The 13,921-nt window shown below is 35.5% G+C and overlaps 2 protein-coding genes across 2 annotated transcripts; both read right to left on the bottom strand.

The window, feature by feature from the left end:
• Nucleotides 1–270: 270 nt before the first annotated feature.
• LOC148178483 (cytochrome P450 6a2-like) lies at nucleotides 271–2,553 on the bottom strand. The gene is made up of 2 exons (XM_088030460.1): nucleotides 928–2,553; nucleotides 271–880 (listed from the first exon to the last, which is right to left on the bottom strand). The coding sequence occupies exons 1-2, from the start codon at nucleotides 2,240–2,242 to the stop codon at nucleotides 717–719; spliced, it is 1,479 nt and encodes a 492-aa protein (XP_087886586.1). The 5' UTR covers nucleotides 2,243–2,553; the 3' UTR covers nucleotides 271–716.
• Nucleotides 2,554–2,732: 179 nt separating this feature from the next.
• On the bottom strand, nucleotides 2,733–13,876 carry Pxn (Peroxidasin). Its single transcript, XM_088030457.1, has 7 exons — nucleotides 13,529–13,876; nucleotides 7,053–7,268; nucleotides 6,929–7,000; nucleotides 6,653–6,882; nucleotides 6,299–6,598; nucleotides 5,959–6,231; nucleotides 2,733–5,912 (listed from the first exon to the last, which is right to left on the bottom strand). Exons 1-7 carry the CDS (start codon nucleotides 13,699–13,701, stop codon nucleotides 3,016–3,018), a joined length of 4,161 nt encoding a protein of 1,386 aa, XP_087886583.1. The 5' UTR covers nucleotides 13,702–13,876; the 3' UTR covers nucleotides 2,733–3,015.
• Nucleotides 13,877–13,921: the final 45 nt, after the last annotated feature.

Raw genomic sequence — 13,921 nt, 5'->3', positions numbered from 1 at the left:
ATAACCGAATAAACTTAAATACGGAAAGAAATTATTATGCGCAAAAAGGTACAAATTAAAAATTTAGGAAACTAAATAAACTATTTGGAAGGTTCAATGTCTTGCATAAAGTCAAGAAAACCGCATTTATGAATGGATTTCTTTAGATTGTTCTATTATTTTTTTCGATTCAGATTTATGAAAATTGTAATTAAAAACGCGTTTATCACATTGAAGCCACTTCTTTACGAAAACATTGTTAACGTTTTAAAAACTTTTCAATCATGAAGATAAATACTAACACAAAAACATTTTATTGTTAAAAGATAAAGATTTTTAGGTAATACACCGTGGTCCACGAGTGATAATGAGCCTGATCAAACTTAAACTGCAACCCAACATACATTTTCATAGCTGCGTAGATATTTGAAATGAACGTCAAAGTTGTCAATTTTTTTACAACAATCTACTCACGCTGTTATGCTTTTAATTTATGAAGACTGCTAAGTTTTAGCATTGTTTTTACCTGCTTAAGGCTTCAGAGATTCCACATGCGATTAGAAACTGTCTTGAGTGAAAGAATTTGTCGAAACTCTGACAGCTGTCTTGTTGTAAATATATATTTGGCAACAAATGCTATGAAAATGTATGTTGGGTTGCAGTTTGAGTTTGATCAGGCTCATTATCACTCGTGAACCACGGTGTATACACTCATACATATTTAATTTTTTTTAGTGTTAGATTTTCTCGGCGCTCAGCCAGATTTCACCTTGCGCGGCTAATATAAATGAATTAGGTTTCATTTTCAAAGGCTCCATCGTTTTACTGTTAACAGTAAACTTGTAATGTCTCAACAGAGAAGCTAAACCTACTTTAGATTGCATAAGTCCAAATCGCATCCCTGCAAAAAAATTTTTAGAGATCATTGCTGCTGCCTACGTTTCTTACCTATGCAAACTCTCGGGCCTTCTCCAAATGGAAGATAAGCGTAGCCTTGCCTCTCTTTATTTTTTTCTTCGGAAAACCTCTCAGGATCAAAGTTCTCGGGCTCAGGATAATAGTCTTTATCATAATGAATTGCAAGAACAGGTATAACTACGCTGGTCCCTTTTTCTATGACGACGTCTGCATCTAAAACCTTGTAGTCTTTAACACACTTTCGTGTTAAGAAAGGCAGTGGAGGATACATTCTTAAAGTTTCGTCAATAATTTGGTCCAAGTACTTCATTTCTTGGATTGCTTCGTACGTGATGGTACCATGCGTCTTTAAAACTGTCTCAACTTCTTCTCTGACTCGCTCTTGAAGGTCGGGTCTTCGTGCAAGCTCGTAGAGAGTGAAAGTCATGGTGGTGGAGGATGTTTCAAAACCGGCTAAAAAGAAAACAAAGCTTTGGGCAGCTATCTCTTCGATTGTGAAAGCATCTCCTGAGTTCCTCATATTGATTAAAAGTTGCATAAAATCATTGCGATTGATGTTATTGCTCTCTCTGTATTTAACAGTGTCTTTAACAAGCTTTATGAAAAAATTCGTTACGTCTTGAGGGGTCACAGTCACTTCTAGCTTCTCGCCTAACTCTGGATAAATCATAGCAAAGATAATCTTCACAATTTGCCATGATGAAGGCTCAAATGCTTTCTTCCCGTACTCCCGAAAGGGAGATTTTTCTTCTTCAAACGTGTGACAGTCTAAACCAAAAGCACAAGTTCCTATTATATCAGTAGTGAAACATCCCAACACCTCTTTAATGTCAATTGAGGCATCCCCTTCTGATTCGATTTTCTTGAGAAGATTTGGAACACAATCAACCAAGGTCTGGAACATAATCTTCATCTTCCCCGATGTAAAAGTCGGCGTCAGTTTCGTTCGCAACTTCCTCCATTTAGGCCCCCCAAGATTAAAAAGATGCGCACTAAGAGGATCACTCTTCTCGTTGCTGTACATCCCACGATCGGTAAAGTACTGGAAATCCTTCGTCATAACATTTTTGACATAGTCTAGATCCACGACCATGTATGATGGTGACATGATGAAGTAAAGTCCACCGTGCTTCCATCCTCTAGCTTTCATGGTATCGTAGTGCCCTTTTAAGTGAAATCCAGCGTGCTCCTCTCGGGTTATTGGGTTCATGTCGGTACCAAATGGTATTGATGGTACCAGATATTGTAAGTTTTTGCGTTTCCAGTATTGGAACTTCCATTTATAGTACCCAAGGACGATGACAATTAAAGTTGCGATGGTCATACAAATGCTACATAGCACCATGGCTGAAGAACAAGAGTTTTAAGAGCAGACACTGTGACTATTCACGAAAACACGTCAGAGTAAATAGTGTTTCTATCTAACTTTGCAAACGACGAAGGTCGAACAACTGGTTTATTAATTATTACTCCTATTAGCGTTTAGATGCTGCGCTAATTGAAAATATATATTGACATGATAGACAATAAAATTTCTGTTGTGCATCTGATTATACAGTTTTATAACCCCAACAACACAAATAATACCAATAAGTCATTAATTAAGCAGCTGTGTTATGGTTCTTCAGACTTCGAACTGTCAAAAAAACAGACACGATCTACACAATTCTTGACGATCTACCAAAGTTTATTCGCCGATTTGGTTGCATAACTTTGTTGCCATCGCACTGGAAAATTTGGAAAAGTTCTCCACATTGCATTGAAGAGAAATTGTTATCTTTTCTATTGGGAACAAATAAATGCCTCACAATATAAAAATAGAAAACAAACTCATCTTAAAAAGTTGACTATTATTATTTATCGACTTCTTTTTACAGTATTCTTACAAAATCTTTGTTATTAAGGCAATGAGTACAATTTTGAGATAGACAAACATTAAAATTTATCGACATAGTTCTCACATATCGTGTTTAATAATTGTAAGTATGTTAGTTTATCACAAGAAAATAAATGCGAATATTTATAAGTGAAATTAAGTAATGATGGCAGTATAGTGCTAAAAGCTAATTCTATCAGCAAAAATGGCAGCTTTGTTCGTTATTACTAAATTCGTCGATTCTAATTCTGTTCAAATTTTTTGATCACACGTTTTAACTGATGAAGCGTCTCCCTCATGTTGTCTAGATCTTTTTCCATTTTCAGCACTTTCTTCTTTAGTCTTTTATTTTCTTCCAAGTAATTTTCGCCAATTGTAGCATTTTTATAACTACTGTTATCATCCAGATGTCGCCGACTCCTAGCATTTAGTCTACTTATGGTATTCAGTTGACCTGAGTAACGGCAATCACTGCAACATTCGGACCACAAGCTCAAATCTACTTTGGGAATAGTTTCGCATTGATGATATCCTCCTTGAAGTTCAGGCAAGATAAAGGTATTCGGTGTAATTCTAGTGATGTTGTCTCCATTATCACAAAGAACACGACTTAGTGAATATTGTTTCACCTGCACTAACTGCTCTGGTTTGAAAACGGAAGGATTTTCGTAATAGAACCGATCTCCATCTCTGAGCTTTCTAAACTGTTCGATTAGGAGACATCTAAACAGAGGTCCTACTTTTCCATTTTCGACTTGATCTTCCAAGATCCCTCCAACAAAAACATCGATATTTCCGGGGTGTCCATATAGTTTCTGCAGTTTTCGTAACACTGTCTTATCTGTTATTTCGTACTTAAGATCGTCGAAACTATCAACTTGGGTCATGTTACAAAACTTGCGGAATTCTATATAGCCTGGTATTGCGTGGTCTCTAGAACGGTGGATGTTCATTGCGGCTAAATCTAAAGCGACAGCGTGTGCTGCTGAAAACAGTTGCTCGGTTAGTTCACTGTTTAAATTCTGGTCGGGTGTTTTGAGTTTCGCAGGAACTACAAACATGCCACGCAGAAGTGGGTCTATACCACCTTCTTCTACGATGCGCCAAGGTGAGAAAAAGGCTTTGCCTAAAGACAAGTGGCCTTCTCTTATTGGATTGAAATCCCAATCCAAGCGGTGAAGAATCGGGTTGATAAGAGTGTGGCCGAATCTGAGAGCGGCTGTTGCGAAAACGTTGGAAATACCTGGATTTATCGTAGGGTTGTATCCTTGGTACTCTCCCAACATTTTCATTCCTTCTGGTCCCACAATAAAAGGTAACCACTGCTTGTATGTTATGTGTTGCATTGCACTGCTTACGATTTTACGAGCTTCTTGATAAACCATATCGCCATCCCAATGTGGGTTTAAAGTTTTTAATTCTCTTGCAATTCTATTATGTTCGCGTAACCATAAAGTGTGCATAGCTGTAAGCGCGACTTGTTCGTTCACGCGAATGTCGCCAGCAACAAAACAAGCGATGGTGCTCTCTGAAAGGTTCCTCCTGCAGTCAACTCCTTGGTTTCCGGCATATGGAAGCAGAGGCTTCCTTCCGGCAAATGTCACACCTTCACGCAACCGACCACCTTCACCATTCAAATCTCGAAGATCCCTAGCAAGTTCTTCAGAGAATCCATAAACCTGAGACGCGTCAATGTAGGACGTTAATTGGTTTATCTGTTCTCTTGGTTGAATGTTATCAAAGAATACTGAAGTCATACCGGAGCCGCAAATGGCTGAAGATCTGATAAAATCGATGCAACGACGGTTTGTAACACGTGGGTCATCTGGAGGAACATCCATGGGATAACAAGGTGCAGCATAATCACATGATTTTTTGCAGTTAATGCCGTCCCAACTCTCTGAACTAACAGAAGGAATGGCGTGGTCAAGATCGTGGTCCAAGAATTGACCCCACTGCATAACCATGTGGGTGATTTCAGGATCTGGCGTTACTTCATCTGTTGAAATGAGAGTTGTTGAAACTAACCGCGAACTAGGTTTGGGGTAGCCGTAATATTTCCTATTTTTATCCCAACCCACAGGGGTGCTAAACCCATTTTCATAGATCGGTTTTAAGATTCTGCGGAAACCTGTTAAGGAAGCTCCCCACATGGGGTGTTGCAAATTATTACACGTTCCATCGATCGCACGGTATTTTGAATGGTAACACATGTCGGAACAGTTTCTTGCAAGTCGATGAGTCATACATCCTGACAATTCCGCTACTAAGTTTAGATGATCCGGTGATAAAACTTCCCGGTAGTTAAACTCAGCGGTGGAGTTCATGACCATTCCTCTTTCAACATGTTTTCTAATGTTTACAAGAGTTCGCTCGTAGACTTCAGCAGCTCTGGCGAGTTCTCGCGCTGGAGCGTCTGGGAATCGAACCAACCTAAATAAATCAGCGGAACTATGAGGCCCTTTATTATTGAATAATTTATCAATAGTGCTATTTATTGCTTTGTCCACTTCTTGAGATGCTTCAACAAAGGCTACTTTAACGAACTTGTCTCCAATTCCGAAATCTGTCGGGTTTTGATTCTCCTTCACTGTGACGTAACAAGACGCAGTATCCCGACCAAAATCGTTGATAGCAGTACATTCGTATCGGCCTTGGTCTTCTGGTACGACGTTAAATATGTACAAGTTACCAGTGAGGGATACTTTAGTCCGACCAGTTCTTTGAAGACCCGATCCATCTTTCTGCCATTGTATCCCAGGTGTGGGATCACCTGCCGCTTTGCAGGGTAGTTCAACCGTACTCCCCACTAAAGCCTCCAGATTATAAGGTTTGTATACAAATTTCGGAGGTTTTCGTGAAAGAGACGTGACTTTAACTTTCGCACTAACTTCTCTAAAACCAATTTGATTACGAGCTTCACAAATATACAGCGCTGAATCCGATTCCTTCGCATCACGAATGTTCAAATAACTGCCATCTTGTGATATTGAAACTCTACCCTCTGCGCGAACTTCTAGATCGTCTTTAAACCATGTGATCTCCGGAGAAGGAGATCCAACGGCGACACATTCCAACTTGATGTTGCTGCCTATATCAGTTTCTATGTTTTGGGGGTGGACTGTAAACACGGGGGCGACTGAAATGAAACAGTTAGCATTTTTCTTGTCTAAACTGAATGTTACCGTTAATTATCACATTCGCTTCGGCGCTAATTTTGCCGTTACTGTTAGTGGCATCGCATCGATATGTGCCGTGATCGCTAGCTTTAACATTTCGAATAGTTAGAGTGCCTTCAGGGTTGATGTAGAGTCTTGGGCTTGGTAACAATTGGATTCCGTTTAATGACCAGGTGATTGACGGGTGAGGATTGCCAACGGCTTTGCAGTGAAGATTGATTTCAGGGGCTGCTTCGTTTGTTGTGAGACCGACTGGGGTTACGAGGAAAACTGGACTACCTATAATGATAATGTTAGTTAATGATGAAGCAAAACTATTACAATAAACAAGCGCAACATTATTTACCATATCCACTTCTTGCGTATTCTGTTCGTAGAAGAACCATGCGAGCGGGCCTTGATTTCACCTCACCATCAGGATTTTTCGCCATGCATTCGTAATGACCACTGTCATTGTCATCTGTATTTTTGATTATCAAAGAACCATTTTCCATCACCGTGTATTTATCGTTCGTTTCGATTTCTTTATTATCACGCATCCAATAGATTGAAGGTTTTGGGTCACCGGCAACTTTGCATGTGAATACAGCGGTATCACCCCAGGAGATTTCCACATCTCGTGGTCCTTCCATGATTTCTGGAGGCTCTGCAACGTATCTAATCTTAATATTTAAATAATATAACACGCAAGGACACTAACTACAGTGAAAATCCCTAGAAGACATTCCTTTGAGTGGTTTTCCATACATTTCGTCGGGATATTTACAATTTGCAGCGACGTGGAGTGTGTTGTCGTTTAACATTTTTGCAAACCATGCAATCCGACAGTCGCAGACAAGAGCGTTTTGGTCGAGTCGAAGGCGTGTTAAACGTGGTAAGTTTTGGAATGCTCCTGCGGGGATGTTGCTGATGTGGTTGTTGTAAAGAAATCTGAAGAAACATGAGGTTTACAATGCGATGTTGGGTTTAAGCTTACAGTCGATCCAAGTGTGGGATGTTGGAAAATGTTCCACTTTTAAACTCTTGCAGTTCATTGTTGTGTAGGTATCTACAAAAATTGGGTGTGGGTATTGTATAATACAAGAGATATTTACACTTACAAATGCTCTAGCTTTGGTAACCCTTGGAAAACCTCCGATTCTATGTATCTAATCCTGTTTTTGTAGAGGTAAAGATGTCTTAATTGAACAAGTCCGGTGAAAACTCCATTTTTTAGGCTTGTTAGAAGGTTATTGTTAAGAAGGAGCGACCGCAAAATTCTGTGGCCCTTAAAAGTCCCCGGAGTAATTTCTCTGATATTGTTAAATCGCAGATCCCTAGAAACAATTGCATGGGTCTAAAATATTTAAATTATAGTCACAAAACAGTCAAAACAGAGAGTAAAGTTTAGTTTGGAATATAAAAATAGCATCAAACGGGATTAAGACATAAAAATTTAAATAAGACATTTGGAACGTTATGCTCCAGAAAACATCATAATTCAAAATGTGCGTTCACAACCGTCGATATTTTGAGTTCGCTGGCAACAGTTCGAATTTTACTCCACAAATTAGTTTGATACTGGCGATCATTGAGCTGACTGTTTATTTAGTTTCTGTATTTTCAGAGCGTTGTTGAAGACTTTATTCTAAAAATACATTTTTGAAGCGTTGCGATGATAGAAGTGAAATCTGCTTGAGTAAAGATATGTTTGTTTGAAACTTACAGTACACTGTCAGTTGACAATGATATAAAGAGCAAGCGAGAGATTTATGTTTGTTTATAGACAAGAAGCTTATCTAATTCATTTGTAAATTTATTATCTCTAGAAAAATGTTGATACTTGTCTATTTCGCACGGATTTGAAAAATTACCAAGCAAATAGAATGATAAAGTGAAAACACGTGGCAGCTTGATAATAAATTTAATCAGCGTATATGTGCTACTCATATTATGTAAATTAGATAAATATAACTTGGAGCAGCTATGCATTATTTTTAATGTACCCGCATTAATCTTCTAGCCATTAAGTGTGCCCAATTAAAAAAGATTTAATTTGTAGGCAGAAATTAAGATAAACCAGCATGTTTCTACAAACAGTGGCCGAAGAATTAAATCTTGAATTAGAATAGGAGCATCCAATTTACGGTTACGTAAACGCAATGCTCCACTATATTGCAGTTGCAGTATGTTAATTAAAACAATATCAGTTGTTAAATGGCACAAATACGCTCGCATCAGTTCTTCTGAAATAGTGAACCTAAAAATATAAACCAGATACCTAATAGCATTCTACACAGAATACGCATATACTTTAAATAAGATTGACTTCCGGTGAAGTTGATCAACTTAACAATATTGACACACCTATATTAGACAGCCATTTGAATAAAATTGTGTCCTATGTTGGTCAAATTATTGACGTTTGTTGATTTGGATGCTTATCATTTCCGCTTCGATTTAGGATTGCCTGATGTTGCTGTAATTAGATGTTAGCTGGTTCATCGCTTTGATGATTTATTGCGTTTTTAAGAAAGAGGCGCATTTTTAACTTAATTAGGCGATCATTTGATAACAAAGTAATTTTGTAACAAATTTATTACAGTCGGAGTCCCATTAATTTTCTTTATTGAGTTCATAAGTGTTAATTTTTTTCTCACACTGCTGTCATTACACTCAGCTGCTTTATAGGCTTTTAATTCTACATATGTGGTTCATATGTTTAGTCTAATCACAGAACGCATTGCAATTGCAAAATCGGAAACTGTTTATGTTTGGTTAAATTTAGAAGTTTAAAAATAAAAATTGTCATGATAGAAAAATTAGAATGAAGATTCAGTTTCTCTAAAATATTCCACAAAAGAGCAGTAAGTTCCAATTTTAGGGACGCACCCACTAATAACATGTTTCCGTTCTGAACCTGTCATAAAGATAAAATTAGTGATGTAAAGTCGATCCGTCCCTTCAGAAATTATGAGGACATCTAAAAACTATTATTTTTAATATTAAACAAACCACTTGTGTGCCAATTCTGAGATCACTGATCGATTTTTTAAACAACTTTGATTAAATCGGCGCCTTGAGATATTTTTGTTCTCAAAATTGTAAACACACTTGTATTTTTAAGAGTGCAAAATAAACTATTATGAGTTATTTATTAAAGTACTTTTGAAAAAACAACGCAATTTTTGAAGGATGCACTGAAATATTTATTCTGTAATTCTCATGACATTCACAAATTTCTTGGTAAATTTATTCGTCTGAAAGTTACGTCACATCACTTTAAATGTGTTAACTTAAACATACCACAAACCAATAAATTTCACTATGGGAAGTTATGGTTTTGAAGGGAATTTTGATAACGCTAGATCTATTTTTAATCAAAAGTCAAGAACTCAAAGTAATAAAACTTCCTAAAGGTGGAAATGCTGGCGGATGCAAAAGCTATAAATGCCTTGCGTTTTATTGCTTACAAGCATGATCGATTGATTTCCTGGAAAACCGACTTATTAGTGGAAATGGAGGAACATCTTATGACCAAAATTCATTCAAATCGATCTATAAATAAAAGTTGCAAATTTCTCTGAAGGTCTTGGCCAATTTACATCCAAACCTACCTCTTCGCAAATGTTTAAATATCTCCGTGTTTGCAGCCGGTTAATTTCCATATTATTTAAATTACCATATCATTTTCTATTCGCTTCAGCTAGTGTGCTCTATAATTATCCATCAAAACGGGAGTTCAATATTATTAGATAATTAAGAAGGAACGATCTACTTAATTTACAAACTGCTTAATTAGTTATTTTAACATGACAATAAACTGTTAACTTGACTGACACGGACCAACAAATAGAATATTAAATACAGTCCATCAGTGTCAGATAATAAAAATGACCTATTCAAAACTGATATAATTTTTATCTTGCGCGTATTTCAATATTTAAAAAATTAATTGGCTACAACAACCAGTTCAAATTAATTTGATGAAGTGTAGATTAATCAACGGTCAATTTTATAGCCGAAGTCAATTGTGGAAAGTACTAAAAAAATAAACAAATTATTGTTTAATGAATGAATCATCATACTGCCAACATTCGCTTGTCCATTACATTCAGTGCCTTATTTGGACGTGCGGATTATTTGTGCCAAATTACGACGGAACTGTTACATATTTAGCAAGGAGTTAACGAAGAAAGAATACACTAAAGCGCTTTGACTAAATTAAAAATAATATTCTGTGCAGCGCTTATTTCCCTTTATAGGCCGAAAAATTAGCGATATGTGTATGGGCGTGTTTCCTGGTACAGCGATCGATGGTAATCGATAGTTTCTTATTTTTGAAAGAGCTAAGTGGTTAACACTTGTCGGTACATTGGTTCAAAGTAATACATATTTAAGTGGTGTAAATTACTATGTAAACACGTGTTTTGATTGCAAGATAACGTTGTAATACTAACGTTTGTTTATTTTTATCCAATAAGTGTATTGACTTCTAGTTTGTCCCTTTATTTCATAGATACGATTTGAAATTAAAACTTTGATAATATTATCAAACTTTTGTTTTGATTAGTGTTCAAATTCATGAAAGAAACATGAAAATAATCAAATATTTTGTAAACAATAATTTAGTCAGATAATTTAGAAATGAGAACAGCACAAAAAGACGAGCGTTGTAATCATGTCAGTACTGAATCATGTTGATTAACGTGTTATTACAAGCTAAAATTAATTATCATGGTAATAAAATTTGCATTGGAAAATGCTTTAAAATGTTTCACGGTCTATATTAAGTAAATTTAATTGACCAACTTCCAGTCGTCGAACAAGAAAAAGAAGCAAGCTTGTGCAAGGAATGCTAATACCGCACAACTCTGCGTATCATATGCCTGCAAACCAGCAGATATTGATGGAATTACTCAGTATCAGCCACTTTCTAACAAATTCCCGGTATTTAAATATCTTGAAATGATTTTCTGGTGCAATTTTCTAGAGATAAGCCTAAAGAATCAATTTTCTATACTTGTCAGTGGTAATTTTATAGCAGATGAGAAGATTAATGGTATTGAAGGCAGGGCAAGGATACAATTTGCAAAAGCCCCCACGAGCTATAAAGCTAAGAAGAAAAGTTTGAGGTACTGAATAGAACACTACGTGAAAAACAAGACATTTCATCATCTGCTAATCGCACCTATGCACTTTTCCGTCACACGGTGCAGTTCAAATATTTTATGACATGTTTGCGCTTCATGTATTCATAAAGGTTATCAGAAATTCATAGGTCGTGACATTATAACTCTTGTAGTTGACAGATCTCATGGGATTAAACTACTGGCATTAAAATACCTGTGATATTTCTTTATAGTTATCTACCTGTTATTTAGTTCAAAGTGGTTTAACAGCATGACAAAATTGAATTTCTAATACCTGTATAGGATTCATCAGTTTTTAATCCCCAACAAAATTACAATATGAATAACTTCTACACATCTGTGGTGAATACATTTCGTTAAAATCTACATTTCATCTGATACAGGGCTTTTGTCAGTTTTAAGATGCTGCATGGGTACTTTTAATGAAACAAATTTCCTGTATTTAAGTGGTTTTTTATGGCTTACTTAACGTGCAACATATCGGTCTGTTTGAAAGTATTATTACTACATAAAACATAGTCATTCATCTAAATTTTGTAAAATGAGAGAGGAACAAGAGTGGTTGTTAGTTTTATTAGTCGTAATATTTGTACGATTATAGTTGTCAGTTAATTTTCGTAGCCTATAATACGAATACAAACATAAATAGAATGATTAAAACGGATCATAGATGCTCGTACTCCATAGGTGTCGTTTTAAAAAATCACGACCAAACGTGCGTTCAAGGCAATTTCTATTGTCCATTTGTCTCTTGTAATTCTTCATCAATTAACTGACTCAGACTTATTCTTGCTCAGAGACTGCCACAGTCATTTGATAAATAATTGGAAAGTTGATTTCAATGTTTATGGTTAATAAATTTGCATTAGGTACTTAACCAATAAACTTTACTTAAAAATATGCCGTCATTAAATATTTTTGGATGGTTGTTTGACTCTACAAAAAGAAACTACTTTTAGCTTGTGCAGTTTAAAAATACTTAAAATAAAATATAAAATATAAAATAAAAATACAAACCTACTTGTTATTTCAATGTGGGTAGTCTTCAAAGATTTCGAGTATTTTTATTTACGGATGTAATTGAACTATGTAATTAAAGACCGTGGTTAAGGTATGCAAATAAGCATAAAAAGCTATTGAACCTTGGCAACGTTGCAGCGCAGTGAAGAAATTAAACTGGCAGATGCAGAATATTCAAATTCAAGAACAGATTGAGGAAATGCAGATTTTTTAGTTGTCAATTTTAAAAGCTTATTACATTATTTTTGGTTTGTAATGGAAGGTACTTTCTAATAATAATAATTACGTGTGTATTCTCATATTACTTACCGTTTTTACTGCCAAATTTTAAGTATAAAATTGAATTCTACGATTATTTTATTTTTGGCAAATACTTTTATACGTTTTAGATCTTAGAATCTTGTAGTAATAAGTTACGAATCATGAACTAAAAATACGTGATTGTGAAATATAAATTTTTTTAAAGTTCTTATTGTTTACTTAATACTTAACTGAATTAACACAAAAGTTACATAATAAACACACTGAAAACGTAGCATTTCGTGTTTTAAAAGGTTCATTTATTGTACTTTTAAAGATGTTTAAGAAGATGAAAAGAGAAAGAAGGATAAGGAGAAAGTTATGAAGATAATGTAATGGCCGTGTTGCAACCGTTATATTCCATTTTGCCAGAGATAAAATTGAGATTTTAATATTTATGAATAAATTATATTTCAAAGTAAACTGATCTCAATGCAACCACTTGTTTGTAATTTATAAAAAAAAAACAGCAAACACAAAATAAAAATTACTGTACATTTCAAGTGAAAATATAAATGGGTTTAATTTATTTTAATTTTATATTATACAAGAGTCCTATGTTAAAACATTCTGATTTAATTTTCTATAAAGAAGTCGGTTCTTCGTCAGCTTGTTTAATAATTTTTTTGACATAAAACTAAGAACGTTGAAGTATTTTTACAAATATATTCACGGTAAAGGTTACAGCTATAAAGACGAAAAATATTGGCCTTCGTCCACAAATTTATTAATCAAAAATAAAAAAATTGTGACGGAATACGATGAGAGTTTAAAGCACGACAGCACGTTTTATATTTCATGTAATCTTGCAGTTTTATCTGTTTATTAGCATCATCAAAAATATGAGTTTTCACTGTTCTCATTGTTTCCTCTTCGGAAAAAAATCTTCAGGAAAGTGAACTTATCAAAGCACCTCACTCAGGGTTGGCTGTGATTTTTTTTCATTTCATAAAATTTTCAAAATGAGGTAAGTACTTTGAAAGTTGTTCTAATGCCATTCAAACAATCACATGCATTTTATTGTTTTATCACGTCTATCAGTAAACACTCCCTTTATTTACTCAAATGATTAATAGTTTAATTTTCTACCATACAGATATTGAATAATATCTATTTTAACTTACAACATGACTGTGGGAAGAGGTGCTTTTGGAACATCAGTAAGCTCCAATTGCATGCATCTGACAGTTCTTCTGAAGCAGACACATTTGGAAGGACAAGGCAAACTTGAATAATTCCGCCTTTGTGCCTCGATGGTAATCCCTAGCATAACAAAAGTCAAACACAATCGCCACATTGTAAAGAATTCGATCGTTACTCGGCAGGCGAACACATTTATACCGCAACACAATCTTTTCTCTGTCGTGTCTCAGCAGAGACTGGAAGACAACAGACACGATGCTGGTCGGAGACGACCAACACTACAGCGTGAACGTTCAACGCGCTTTTGAAACAGATTTACCACGTGAATTCCTGCAGCGGATCAGAGTTGCAGAAGCGCCAGAGACGCGACGCTG

This window comes from Gnatocerus cornutus, chromosome 2, assembly GCF_029298725.1.
Source record: "Gnatocerus cornutus isolate USDA-ARS CGAHR chromosome 2, icGnaCorn1.1, whole genome shotgun sequence".
NCBI classification, from domain to species: Eukaryota; Metazoa; Arthropoda; class Insecta; order Coleoptera; family Tenebrionidae; genus Gnatocerus; species Gnatocerus cornutus.
The sequence above is the reverse complement of the archived record's forward strand: the minus strand, read 5'-3'. Positions and strand labels throughout refer to the sequence as shown.

Excerpts from the sequence above, each read along its gene's own strand:
- LOC148178483 (XM_088030460.1), bottom strand. The coding sequence starts at position 2,242 with ATGGTGCTATGTAGCATTTGTATGACCATCGCAACTTTAATTGTCATC. Across the intron at positions 881-927 it reads AGGCCCGAGAGTTTGCATAG|GGATGCGATTTGGACTTATG; the intron begins GTAAGAAACGTA and ends ATTTTTTTGCAG.
- Pxn (XM_088030457.1), bottom strand. The coding sequence starts at position 13,701 with ATGTGGCGATTGTGTTTGACTTTTGTTATGCTAGGGATTACCATCGAG. Across the intron at positions 6,883-6,928 it reads ATCCCACACTTGGATCGACT|ATTTCTTTACAACAACCACA; the intron begins GTAAGCTTAAAC and ends ATGTTTCTTCAG. Across the intron at positions 5,913-5,958 it reads AGCGAATGTGATAATTAACG|TCGCCCCCGTGTTTACAGTC; the intron begins GTAACATTCAGT and ends GTTTCATTTCAG.